At 47.7% G+C, this 14,555-nt stretch overlaps 1 protein-coding gene and 1 long non-coding RNA gene across 2 annotated transcripts in view; one reads left to right on the forward strand and one right to left on the reverse strand.

Annotated features, from left to right (window-relative positions):
* Window positions 1–14,555, reverse strand: part of LOC142296495 (uncharacterized) — a 68,748-nt gene that overhangs the window by 53,258 nt on the left and 935 nt on the right. The gene's annotated exons all lie outside the window — the stretch shown is intronic.
* ME1 (malic enzyme 1) overlaps window positions 2,610–14,555 on the forward strand; it is a 592,001-nt gene continuing 580,055 nt past the window's right edge. The window contains exon 1 of the mRNA XM_075340163.1: window positions 2,610–2,948. Coding sequence (XP_075196278.1) covers window positions 2,835–2,948 — 114 coding nt within the window. The 5' untranslated portion in view covers window positions 2,610–2,834. The remainder of the gene's footprint in view (window positions 2,949–14,555) is intronic.

Here is a 14,555-nt window from a genome sequence, read left to right on the forward strand (position 1 = left end):
TCATCATCCTCAGTCGGCCCCGGGTGGAGGAACACGGGAACCAGCCCCTCCAGCGCATAGCAGGCGCGACGAGGAAGGGTCACCCGGTACCCGTTATTTCCGTTCCGGGGGATGTAAGTGGCCTCCATGTCACACAGGGCAATGACCCCTTTGTCCTCCTCCGAAACAGGCTCTGTGTCAGGTCCGGAGTCGCTATCATCCGTCCCTGCGCCAGGCGGGTCGCCGCCAGCTGCCGCAGCCTCCGGGCTTGCCACTCTCTCGGCCACTGCTACGAAGGGGTGTACGCCAGATGGACCAGCAGCAGCGCGGTGCACGGGCAGGGAAGGCGGAGGCGGCATGGGGGCCAGCGGTAGACCGGGTCCTTCAGCCGCAACGGCCGGTCCCTCCGGGACACAGGGGCGTGGGTCACTCACCAGCTCCTCCATCATGGCCTCCATTCCATACATCCGGGCGACCGCAGCTACCTCCTCCACTTCCGCGGTCCACTGCTCCATCAGCATACATATCTGACTCCGGTAGTGTCGGCAGATCCCTGCCGTTCGGGCCCTGAGCCACGCCGCCGTTCCGGGCACCAGCTCTGTAGCCTCTGCGTAGCTGGGTGGAGCAGACATACTTTCCAGGAATTAGCAGATCGCAGAGTCCCAGCGTCCCTGCTTCCACAGCCACAAGCTCACATGCGGCCAGACGCCATCCGTCCCCCTTAGTCTTTTTCCGGCTCCTCCTCTACAGGGGCGGGGTTTCGGTTTTTGCACCTCCACTACTCGGGAAGACGCTCGAGCGGGGATTTTTCGCGCCCAAAATGGCGGATTCTCAAAATTTTCGGCCGGACACCTCCGGCCGTCACAAGGCGCACCTCTACCAGACGGCAGAGCGGTAAGATCCTGTTCGTGACGCCAAGTTGTCGCGGGCGGAGGAGGGGACGCTGCGCTCACCCACTGCTCGGGTCCGGCTGCTCTGCTGCTGCTCGGTGGCTCGAGCAGTGGGCCGGATCCCGGGGACTCGAGCGGCTTTCCTCGCCCGTGAGTGAAAAGGGGGTGGTTTGGTTTAGGGATATTGTCCGTGACGCCACCCACGGTTGTGGTGAGGTTGTGACACCACCGCTGCTCTGGACGGGGATCCCGGGAGCGATGACAGGGAGCAGCTTGGATGTTGGTTCTTCCCTCCGTGGGTAGGGGGGTTGGTTGTCCCGGGGCCCGGTGAGGGGTAGGGATGGATGACAGGCGGGTTACGGGGCCTGGCGAGGTGCAGGGTCGCGGGGGCAGCGCTGTGCCGCATGGCATGGTGGTACTCACTCAGCCAGTAATTCACACGGAGTCTCTGGTCAAACAAACGGCTGGATGGACGGGTCCCACAGGCGGCTGCGGTTGTTCTCCTCCCGGTAGGTTGATGGTGACTGCCTTTCCCTGCACCTGTGTTGTGTTACGGTTCCAATGGCTTCCCACCTGTAACCCGCTCCCCAGCTTGGATGGATGCTGAAGGAGCCCCTTTTGCCCGCAGGCTCTGGCCCTGGGAACTGTAGCCTTGGCGGTGACTGTGTTTCCCTTTACGGTGTGAGCTGTTGCCTTCAATCGGGTCTTGACTGCTGGGAAACCTCGGAGGTTCCCTTCGCTAACGGATTTGACCAGTTTTACGGCGACTCCTAGCCTTGTCAGGGTCCGTAAGCCCTGCCGGATGGTGCTGGCTTCTCTTTGCTCTCCGATCCGGTACCGTCGGGCCACCGCCCGTCCACGGTCCTTACGGTTCGCTCCAATTAGCCTCTCCTGAAGACGGTCACCACCGTCTGCCAACCTTGCTGTTCCGTCCGGGCCACACACCCGGATGCCGTCAGACTGCTCCTCTACCACTTCACTTCCTCCAACTTCAAACTCTCTCTCCAAACTCCAAAACTAATCTCCCTCCTTTTCCCGCCTCCAGGACTGTGAACTCCTCGGTGGGCGGGACCAACTGCCTGGCCCACCCCCTGGTGTGGACATCAGCCCCTGGAGGAAGGCAACAAGGATTTTTGTGTTTGACTTTGGTGTGCCTAGCCGGGGTGTAGGGTGTGTTGGTGTAGTTCTGTGACGACCTGGCTTGTCCAGGGCGCCACAAAAGCCTAGACACACTTCCTGAATAATGCACAATTCCACCTGGTTTGGAGGTAGAAGCGCCCCCCTCGCTTCTTCGGCCCCTGTACGACTGCACAGGTTGCACCGATGATATGTCCGCCGCTGCACTGCACGTTCTCATCTTACAAACCAAATCCAATATAATTTGAAAAATGTCTCTTTTACAGCAATACACCTCTCACCCAGCAACAGTATCTAGAAACAAAAGTCCATGCTGAGCAGCAAGCAACACACATACTTTTTCACGTCAATTATTTACTAGGTAAACTGTGTGTTGTGTTCCCGAGGATTTTTGGAGGGCTGTACTGTACTATGTGCACAGCATAGTGATTCATTACAGGAAAAACAGCGGTCTATGAAGTGTGAATTCAGTGCATTTCAGCCCAATGCAGGAACAGCCTTGGTGCAGATGTGATTACATTGCGAAATATCCAGAGCACAGGAAAAGTGTACAGCATGAAATAAGAGCAAGAGCAGACTTGAGGCAGAGGCAAGCTGCTATCTATTTGCCAGTGACTCAGCACTTCCCTTCTCCTGTCCCCTGGTGTCACTCTGTCAGCTGATCCTCACAGCTCTGCCGGCACAACTAGCACACAATCACACCTAACAGTACAATACCTCTCACAATCCACATCTGCACACCAGCACAGTGCTCCATCCCTGCCTGCTAACTGGGATTGCACCAGCACAGTCCACCAACCCTGCCTGCTAACTGGGATTGCACCAGCCATGTCTTCTCAGGTGGTGAAACAAGAACAAGTGGAAGACCAAGATGCCAGGAAGACTTTTCAGTATACCAGGAAGAGGGGCTATGACATAACCCGTGACCCACATCTCAACAAGGTAGTAAGGACCACAAAACTCTAAATACAAAGCTGTGATCTCTGGAAAGTCCCAACCCCAGCAGACAGCTGCTAATGGGCCTGTAAACCGCATTATAATGTTGATTTCATTCTTTTCCTTCCATTGTGCACAGTTTAAGGGGGAATACTTGTGTGTAATCTAGGGTCATTGCCAAATATACAAGTTCCTGCGTGTATAATACAATATTGTGTATGCTCAGGAGTCATTCAGTACTAGGATCAAGTAGTAAGAATGTTGCTTTCATTCTGTTTACCATTCAAGATGGGTAATCCAGTGCTTGTCTTGCGTTCTGTGAGATGCGCCAGTTTGTTCCGTTACCGGTAGATGATGTTGTATTAGGCCTCGTGCACACTGCATAGCCACATGCTCCAGTGATGGATGGAGGGACACAAGTTCCGTATAGAGAGCTTTTTATGATTGCATGAAATCAGAGGTGTTCAGTGGTACAGTATGGTCCTAAAAACTTATATAGATGCTATATTAGTATGTAGTGGTTGCATCCTAAAAAAATTCACAAGTCTTGTGTTTTCTCCTCTAGCGATGGGTCATTCATAACTGATCCCCGACCAAGAGCCGGCTCCCTTCTGTGAATGGTGGGACTTGGCATCCCAGTGGTGGTGGCTCTCATGAAAACCCCGCTCATCCAGCCTGAAAATGGGGTTTTTCGATTGCATTGAACTATAATGCTTACTATAAATATATGTTCACCTGCGTGTGAATACATATTTAACAGGGATCTGTTTGGGATCCAAAAAGCCAGTTGTTTTTGGCGAGCGGAGCCAAATGATCCAACTTACCATAAAGAGCAGGACTTCACATTAGTAATTGTTTCTGTATTAAAGGGTATTCTCAAGTTTAGAAGTTATATTCAGATAAATTCAGGGTCGCTGGGGTCCAACTGCTGGGACCCCACTGATTTGGAGAAGGAGGGGCATGTGAATGAAGCAGTTGTTGATCATTTGCCCTTCTGATTCATTCATTCTTAATGGGAACCTGTCACCACTTTTTTGGCCTATAAGCTGCGGCCACCACCACTGGGCTCTTATATACAGCATTCTAACATGCTGTATATAAGAGCCCAGTCCGGGGGTATAACATAAAAAACACTTTATAATACCTACCTAACGATCGTGCGGTGGGCCTAATGGGTGTCTCGATTGTCTTATGCCGGCGCCTCCTCTTTTGGCCATCTTCGTCCTCTTTCTGAAGCCGCAGTGCATGACACGTCTACGTCATACACACTCGCCAGTCCTGCGCAGGCGCACTACAATACTTTGATCTGCCCTGCTCAGGGCAGATCAAAGTGCGCCTGCTCAGGACCTGAATGCCGGTGAGTGTGTATGACGTCGGACCCGTCATGCACTGTGGCTAGAGAAGAAGGAGAACAAAGATGGCCAAAAAAGGCGGCATCGGACAACGGAGACGTCCATTAGGCCCACTGCGCGACCGTTAGGTAAGTATTATAAAGTGTTTTTTATGGTGTACCCCCGACCTGGGCTCTTATATACAGCATGTTAGAATGCTGTATATAAGAGCCCGGAGGTGGTGGCCGCAGCTTATAGGCCAAAAAAGTGGTGACAGGTTCGCTTTAATGGGAGACCACTGGAGATAGTGGAGTGCAGCGATCAGATGGTCTTATCACTCCCCCTAAGAATGAATGGAGCAGCAATGCGCATGATTGAACACTGCTACTGTCATGTCTTCAGAGCCACAGTTCTTAAGATCGCTGCGGGTCCCGTTTGGGTCAGATCCCCAGTGATTGGGAATTATCTCCTATCCCACAAATAGGTGATAACTTCCAATCTTGAGAATATCCTTTATAGATTTGCTTAAAGAAATCACTATTAAGTTAAAAGAAAAATATGATTTGATTAGTCATGGAAATTTTTGTGAGATCTATAGTACAATATATTTATAAGATGTCTCAATAAATATACTCTACTTTAGGCTTTGTGAACTAGGCTCTGTTGTCAAACAGGTTAGTGGGGATTGGGTGTAGCTGGGGGGAACTGGAGAGGCACGTGTATGTGTGCTTGGGCCAGATAGGGTGCCAACAAGCAAAACTGACTCTGCCAGTTTATACAGACAGATTCAGGTATAGGGCAGCAAATTTAATAGCAGGGTGAAGGAAAGAGTCACTGTGACTGCTGTCAGGTGCTACGTGTATGAAACGTTGCTTTTTAGAGAATTTTACCCATATACAATACTGTGCAAAAGTTTTGTGGAGGTGTGGAAAAAATGCTGCAAAGAAAGAATGCTTTAAAAAAAATAGAATTAATTTCAAGTGAATAATCAATTTTAAAAATCTATATCAGACTAGTATTTGGTGTGACTGCCCTTTGCCTTCAAAGCGACATCAGTTCTTCTAAGTACACTCTCGCAAAGTCAGGGATTTTGTAGGATTCTAGTCAGGTGTAAGGGGTGCTTCACACACAGCGAGCTCACTGCCGAGATCGCTGCTGAGTCACGCTTTTTGTGACGCAGCAGTGACCTCATTAGCGATCTCGCTGTGTGTGACACTGAGCAGCGATCTGGCCCCTGCTGCGAGATCGCTGCTCGTTACACACAGCCCTGGTTCGTTTTCTTCAAAGGCGCTCTCCCACTGTGACACACAGATCGCTGTGTTTGACAGCGAGAGAGCGACAAATGAAGCGAGCAGGGAGCAGGAGCCGGCGTCTGACAGCTGAGGTAAGCTTGTAACCAAGATAAACATCGTGTAACCAAGGTGGTTACCCGATATTTACCTTAGTTACCAGCCTCTGCAGCTCTCACGCTGCCTGTGCTGCCGGCTCCGGCTCTCTGCACATGTAGCTGCTGTACACATCGGGTTAATTAACCCGATGTGTACAGCAGCTAGGAGAGCAAGGAGCCAGCGCTAAGCAGTGTGCGCGGTCCCCTGCTCTCTGCACATGTAGCTGCATTACACATCGGGTTAATTAACCCAATGTGTACTGTAGCTAGGAGAGCAAGGAGCCAGCGCTCAGTGTGCGCGGCTCCCTGCTCCCTGCACACACAGCTGTGCGCTGGTAACTAATGTAAACATCGGGTAACCATACCCGATGTTTACCTTAGTTACCAGTCTCCGCAGCTTCCAGACGGCGGCTCCGTGCAAGCGCAGCGTCGCTTGCACGTCGCTGCTGGCTGGGGGCTGTTCACTGGTCGCTGGTGAGATCTGCCTGTTTGACAGCTCACCAGCGACCATGTAGCGATGCAGCAGCGATCCTGACCAGGTCAGATCGCTGGTCGGATCGCTGCTGCATCGCTAAGTGTGAAGGTACCCTAAGAGTATTGAGTAACCATTTATAGCAAACAGGTGATAATGATCACTATCATAGGTAAGTTAAAAGAAATCTTGTAACTGAAGGTCCAAGGCACCAGACGTTCTCCTCCAAAGGATCTCATAATTAACTACTGCATACAAAGGATAAAAAAAAGTGACGTTTCGGTCGCACAAGGCCTTTCTCAAGCCAAATACAACAAGACACCTTTTGTTGTATTTGGCTTGATAAAGGCCCTGCGTGGCCGAAAAGTCTTTTTTTAATCCTTTGTATGCAGTAGCCAATAAAGAAATCCTTTGGAGGAGAACATCCTGTGCATTGGACCTTCAGTTACAGGAATTCTTTCAACTTACTTATGAAAATGCATTGGAACTTTTGTTATTTATGTACAAGCAACTTGTGGAGAGTTGCGACAAGATTGCAAGAACTTGGGAGTGGTGCTCGGAAGCGGAAACATTTTTTTAACAGTCTGTAACTGAAACAGAGACAACTGTGTATGAGGAGTAAAACAAGGCAATGAATGGCCAAACTTTGCTACAAAGTTGAGATTGCAGAAAACTGTAAAAAAAAATGACTGAGCGCAGCAAGACTCAGGCACATCAAAAGAAACACAGGCTACTGCATCATCAGGTTTTCTCTGAGGCACAGATTTCAAAGCAGACTGAGGTTTCAGGATGTGCTGTCTAACCTCTCTTTTTGAAGAAGCACCAAGAAATGGACAATGTTGAGAACAGTAGATGAAGTGCTCAGCCAAAGAAATCTCAGGAGATAAAAGCCACATCATGCCTACTTAACTTCTAAACATTGGAAGATATCCAGCAGTGACATCAGCTCAGAACTGGCAGCAACTAGTGGGACTCAGCTACACCTATCTACTGTTTTGGAGAAAGTCTGTCCAGAAGTGGTCTTCATGGAAGAATTTCAGCCAAAAAGCCATATTTTCAGCATGGAATGGAATGTAGGCCAAAAAAATCAACTATGCATGAAAATATAGGAACCTAGGTGAAGAAAAATGGCAACAGATGCTCTGTACTGATTCCAATTTTGAAATATTTGTCTGTAACTAAAAGCAGTTTGCTAAAGGGCCAGGTTGGAGAGCTGTAAAATAATGAATATCTGCAGACAACAGTGAAGCTTGGTGGATGTTCCTTGCAAGTTTGGGGCCTCATTGTGGCAAATGGTATTGGGGATTTGATCAGGATTAAGGCTCTGTGCCCACTGGGAAATGGAATTTTCTTGAGAAAATTCCGCATGCTCTCAAAGATTACCGCACCCGCGGTAAAAAACCGCGGGAAACCGCACCCGAAAACCGCATGCGGTTTGCCGCGGTTTACTGCGGTTTTACCGCGGTATTATTCGCGGTATTGCCGCGGTTTTGCCGCGTGCGGGTTGGGATGTGCTTTATTGCATTCAATGCAATAAAGCACATTGAAAAAAAAAAAAGAAAAAAAAAAAGTCATTTAATTCTGAGATAGTAGATAGACAGAAGAATAGATAGAGGGATAGATAGATAGACAGACAGAGGGATACATAGATAGATAGATGACAGATCGCTGCATTTCCCACGGTCGGCAGTGAGTTCACATTACCGGCCGTGGGAAATGACCGGTAATTACCTCTGCTGTCTGTTGCTTTCATTCAGCGCTGTGTCTGTGACAGTCGCGGCTGGATGGAAGCAGCGCAGGACCTGTGGATTATGCCGGAGCGGTGGATTACGTCGGAGCTTTGTTTTGGGAGGGGTTAATAAAATGGTGAACGAGGCTTGTTTGTTCTATTTAAAATAAAGGATTTTTCGGTGTCTGTGTTTTTTTCACTTTACTTACGGGTTGATCATGTCAGCTGTCACATAGACGCTGCCATGATCAAGCCTGGAGTTAATGGCGGTGGTCCCCCACCATCATTGACCCCTTGTATTACCTTGCTGCCACTGCTACACGGCGGCAAGAAGAGCCGAGGACACGCCAGTGCTGCCGCATAATGTATGCGACAGTGCCGGGGCAGCTGCGGCTGATATTCTCGGCTGCCGGAGGGGGAGTGAGGCGGGGGACATTAACCCTGCCCCTCTCCCTCCCCAGCCTGAGAATACCGGACCGCCGCTGTGTGCTTACCTCGGCTGGAAGGTAAATATGCAGCGGAGCCCACGTTCTTTGTTTTCTATATTTCCGTTTTCTTTCTATGTGTGTTCTACAGTTAGGTCCAGAAATATTTGGACAGTGACACAATTTTCGCGAGTTGGGCTCTGCATGCCACCACATTGGATTTGAAATGAAACCTCTACAACAGAATTCAAGTGCAGATTGTAACGTTTAATTTGAAGGTTTGAACAAAAATATCTGATAGAAATTGTAGGAATTGTACACATTTCTTTACAAACACTCCACATTTTAGGAGGTCAAAAGTAATTGGACAAATAAACCAAACCCAAACAAAATATTTTTATTTTCAATATTTTGTTGCGAATCCTTTGGAGGCAATCACTGCCTTAAGTCTGGAACCCATGGACATCACCAAACGCTGGGTTTCCTCCTTCTTAATGCTTTGCCAGGCCTTTACAGCCGCAGCCTTCAGGTCTTGCTTGTTTGTGGGTCTTTCCGTCTTAAGTCTGGATTTGAGCAAGTGAAATGCATGCTCAATTGGGTTAAGATCTGGTGATTGACTTGGCCATTGCAGAATGTTCCACTTTTTTGCACTCATGAACTCCTGGGTAGCTTTGGCTGTATGCTTGGGGTCATTGTCTATCTGTACTATGAAGCGCCGTCCGATCAACTTTGCGGCATTTGGCTGAATCTGGGCTGAAAGTATATCCCGGTACACTTCAGAATTCATCCAGCTACTCTTGTCTGCTGTTATGTCATCAATAAACACAAGTGACCCAGTGCCATTGAAAGCCATGCATGCCCATGCCATCACGTTGCCTCCACCATGTTTTACAGAGGATGTGGTGTGCCTTGGATCATGTGCCGTTCCCTTTCTTCTCCAAACTTTTTTCTTCCCATCATTCTGGTACAGGTTGATCTTTGTCTCATCTGTCCATAGAATACTTTTCCAGAACTGAGCTGGCTTCATGAGGTGTTTTTCAGCAAATTTAACTCTGGCCTGTCTATTTTTGGAATTGATGAATGGTTTGCATCTAGATGTGAACCCTTTGTATTTACTTTCATGGAGTCTTCTCTTTACTGTTGACTTAGAGACAGATGCACCTACTTCACTGAGAGTGTTCTGGACTTCAGTTGATGTTGTGAACGGGTTCTTCTTCACCAAAGAAAGTATGCGGCGATCATCCACCACTGTTGTCATCCGTGGACGCCCAGGCCTTTTTGAGTTCCCAAGCTCACCAGTCAATTCCTTTTTTCTCAGAATGTACCCGACTGTTGATTTTGCTGCTCCAAGCATGTCTGCTATCTCTCTGATGGATTTTTTCTTTTTTTTCAGCCTCAGGATGTTCTGCTTCACCTCAATTGAGAGTTCCTTAGACCGCATGTTGTCTGGTCACAGCAACAGCTTCCAAATGCAAAACCACACACCTGTAATCAACCCCAGACCTTTTAACTACTTCATTGATTACAGGTTAACGAGGGAGACGCCTTCAGAGTTAATTGCAGCCCTTAGAGTCCCTTGTCCAATTACTTTTGGTCCCTTGAAAAAGAGGAGGCTATGCATTACAGAGCTATGATTCCTAAACCCTTTCTCCGATTTGGATGGGAAAACTCTCATATTGCAGCTGGGAGTGTGCACTTTCAGCCCATATTATATATATAATTGTATTTCTGAACATGTTTTTGTAAACAGCTAAAATAACAAAACTTGTGTCACTGTCCAAATATTTCTGGCCCTGACTATGTGTCTGTGATGTGTCTGTGTCTGTGATGTGTTTGTGTTTACTCTCTGCTTTGCTTCCTCTTCCTGTAATGACATCACTTCCCTGCAAACCGCAGACAAGCGATGTACATTACCGGAGGTAAACCGCGAAATACCGCAGGGAATAACGCAGGAAAACGCAGTGAACCGCACAGAATTTGCTGCCTGTGTTATTCCCTGCGGGATTTCATGATTAACATTGGAGTCAATGGAGTGAAATCCCGCAGCGATGTGCGGAAAAGAAGTGACATGCACTTGTTTTTGCTGCGGGATTCCCGCAGCAAAACATGCAGCTGTCAAATTCCGCCCAGTGCGCACAGGATTATTTTTCTCCATAGGATTTGCTGGTGATTCACTGCAGAGATGTTATGAACATTTTCTGCAGCGAAACATGCAGCAAATCCGCGGAAAATCTGCGGCAAAATCCGGTAAGTGCGCACATAGCCTAATGGAGTCCTCAATGCTGAGAAATAGATGCAGATACTTATCCATCATGCAATACAACCAGGAAGGCGTGTGATTAGTTCTAAATGTATTCTGGAGCAGGACAATAACCGCAAACATACAACCAATGTCATTAAGAACTATCTTTTGGGTAAAAATACAAGTATTCCTGGAATACACCACACAGCCCTGATCTCAACATCATTTAATTTGTTGGGTTACAACCAAAGAAGATCTGTAGTCAATTTTCCAAGAAGTTTGGTATAACCTCTCTGCCAAGATTATTCAGTAAGGGGTACTTCTCACATAGCGAGATCGCTAGCGAATAGCTGCTGAGTCACAGGTTTTGTGACGCAGCAGTGACCTCATCAGCGATCTTGCTGTGTGTGACACTAAGCAGCGACCTGGCCCCTGCTGTGAAATCGCTGATCGTTACACACAGTGCTGGTTCATTTTTTGCTCGTTGCTCTCCCGCTGTGAAGCACACATCGCTGTGTTTGGCAGTGAGAGAGCAATGATCTGAATGTGCAGGGAGCAGGGAGCCGGTGTCTGGAAGCTGCGGACACTGGTAACCAAGGTACACATCTGGTAACTAAGCTAAGCGCTTTGCTTGGTCACTTTGGTTACTAGCGTATGCCGCTCTCAGGCTGCCAGTGCTGGCTCCCTGCTCACTGCACACGTAGCTAGAGTACACATCAGGTAACTATGCTTTGCTTAGTAAGCCGGTGTATACCCTGGCTACGAGTGCAGGGAGCCAGCTCTAAGTGGTGTGCACTGGTAACCAGGGTAAATATCGGATAACCAAGCAAAGCATTTTGCTTGGTTACCCGATATTTACCCTGGTTACCAAGCGCAGCATTGTTTCCACATGTCGCTGTTGGCTGGCCACTGGTCGCTGGTGAGATCTGCCTGATTCACAGCTCACCAGCGACCATGTAGCGATGCACCAGCGATCCTGACCAGGTCATATCGTGGTCGGAATCGCTGGTACATGGTTTAGTGAGGCGATACCCTAACTGTATGCAAGTGTAACGAGAAGAAATGATGCTGTTCTGGAGGGAATGGGTGGTCACATCAAATATTGATTTGATCTGGATTTCTTTAGTTGATTCATTTTGTATTTTGTTAACTGAGAAAAATCAACTATAAACGCTTCTATTTTTTAAAATGTTCTTACTTTGCAATAGTTTTTCTACACTTGCCTAAAACTTTTGTACAGTACTGCACATTCTCCAATCACTGAATATTCCAAATTAGCTATTTTAATGCTACTGTCAATCTCTGCGTCATGGAGGTGTTCTAGTGTCCATCGCGCTCCCCTCCCCCACCCCCGATGAGATCCCAAAGGCCCCTGATACTGCCATCTTTCCATCTTTCAACTACTATAAAGCCTAGTCACAATAAATAGTAAATAGCACAGTTTATAGTACATAGCAAATAGAACAATCGTTTGCTGGTTTGAACCCTAACAGGAAATAAGAAACAAAGTATAAATGAAGAAAAAAGAATGAAAAGGTTGACTCGCCCCCTTTCTTCGTATTGAAAAAAAAAAAAGAAATATATTTGGATCCCTGTATCAATAAAAGTCCAAACGATAACAATATAAAAGAAATACAACTGTATGGTTAATGGTGTACATAGAAAAAATAATGTTTTTTTTGTCTCCGTACTTCTCCCAAAAAATGCAATAAAAAGCATCATATGTGCCAAATGAAGAAATAACTAAAAAAAAAAAAAGCCTTCATACTTGTCCATTGACTCAAAAATAAATCTTTATGTTCGGATCTCAGAACATAAAATAAATAATGACCAGAAAAAAAATGCATTGTCAAGTGCAGTACCGCAGCTCTTAATTATCTGACACATTCCTCTGTGCAGTAGTATTTTACGTTCTGTGTTTATAACCTCAGTTGTTGGAATCTTTATAGCGTCCACCCTTATTGTACAAGACTGAACAAAACACTGAACATCTAGAATCTACAGCAGTGGACACGCTGCACTCGCTCCCCGGTATTACAGCTGACAGGAAAGCTCGTGTATTGGAGAATGTGTGCATGTGAGGAAGATGCTGGATCATCCTGAGCTTTAGCATTTCTGCTTACACAGCACAATCTATAGGAAGCTTGCATTCATGCCAGATACTCTTTGTTACCATGTTGTGCTATAACTTAATGCAGGCAGGAAGAAGCAAATAGGAATACAGTGGATCCTTGGTTTACGAGAACAATCCGTTCTGGGAGTGTGCTTGTTAACCAAGTTACTCGTCTAGCAAAGCAAAATTTCCCATAGGAAATAATGTGTGTCACCCAGGGAAAGGGGTACTCGGTCCCGGGCGGTTGCAAACAGGAATGTCACTTCAGGTGGCCGTTGCCCGGTCCCGTGCCCTGGGGACGCTTAATAAAAGGGGGTATTTACGGGGGATAATTGAGTTAATGTTCGTGACGCCACCTGCGGGTTGCGGTTAAGAATGGAGAACAGCCGCAATGTGGGTACTCCCAGGGATGGTGATAGTGGCAGCTATGGTGGTAGGCCCTCCGCAGGTAAGGCTGTGCCTGGGAGATGTATGGTGTATAATAATGGAGACCACACCAGGTTAACTTTAACAGTCTCTACTCACATGGACCCTCGGCTTGCTGGTTCCGGTCCCAGGAGTATCAGTGCCAATGGAGTGACCCAGGTTGCTCTATCCCCGGCACTCTTTGTAGATTGAGTCCCCTAAGCGTGGTGCGTTTGGGAACCACAAATGTCCCTTTTGGGGTACAGTCTCCTTCTCCGTACGGCGAGCAGTGCAGACCCTGCGGGGAGGTAAGAGTCCAAACCCCGATCCTAGTTTACTGCTGATGCCCCCGGATTAATTGGTTTGATGAAGTCCATGAAGGTATCCTCACCGTGCAGGTATTTATCAAACCATTTGAAACTTGACATTTTACCTAGGGCCCTGTGCCCCATGCATGCTCAGGTTCCAGCGGTTTCCCGGAACCCGTCCTGGCAACCTCTCTCCTGTGTGCTTCCCTCTTCTAGACTGCTCTCTGACTGACTGACCCCTCCCACCAGGCTGGCTATACCCAGGGACTCGTTCCCATGGCGACCATCCCCTTACATGGTTAACCCTTTATGCCCAGTGTGGAGAGTTGAACTAGGATTTAGATGTGTGTTGGTGGAATTGGCACTGGTACTCCAGGTCCCAAGGGGTAGGTCCTGCATCCCCAAGAGGATGCAGTTCCTTGTAGTGCCCTGAGGCTCTCATTGGAGCTACAAATCTAAGCTCAGATAATTTGTTCCACAACTTATTCAATGTCCCATCCTGGTTCCCTATTGTGCCATTCCACACATGCACAAGCACACACAAACACGCATGCACACACACATATTATCACACACATATTATGCTCACCTTACCTTCCGTTCCATCGCCAGCCTCATGGTTCTTATAGTTTGCCAGTACAGGATGTGTATCGGGTAACCATCGCGACCAATGCCGGACCTTCTGCTGCCAGAGCGCTGACGTCAAAGGCAGGAGCCGCTTGCCTCTGATTGGCCATCGCGCTGCTTTTGAGTAGCGGCTGACAGCGGACGTTCCTCCATTGTCGCGATGGTTACCCGATCCACATTCTGTACCGGCGAACTACAAGAACTTAGAGACCAGCAATGGAACGGAAGGTGAGGTGAGCATAATATGTGTGTGTGTTTGTGCGTGTTTGTGTGTGTTTGTGCGGACTGCAAGAGTGAGTCAGAGCGTGGTTAAAGTACGGAACCGGAAGTGTGTGCGGTGAGTATTTGCTCATACAGTAAAGCTTGCTCGTAAACTCAGTTGCAAATTTACAGCAGAATTTGCTCATATAGTGAAATGCTCACAAACCGGGTTACTCGTAAACCAAAATTCAACTGTACTTCTTTTATCTTTGGGATGTATCCCAATTAGGGTTGTCAACCGTCTAAAAATTCTAGAACAGTCCGTAAAATAAGGCACTTTTTTGCCTTGTTTGTAACATTTTTTAAGGCCTCC

This window comes from Anomaloglossus baeobatrachus, chromosome 3, assembly GCF_048569485.1.
Source record: "Anomaloglossus baeobatrachus isolate aAnoBae1 chromosome 3, aAnoBae1.hap1, whole genome shotgun sequence".
Classification (NCBI taxonomy): Eukaryota; Metazoa; Chordata; class Amphibia; order Anura; family Aromobatidae; genus Anomaloglossus; species Anomaloglossus baeobatrachus.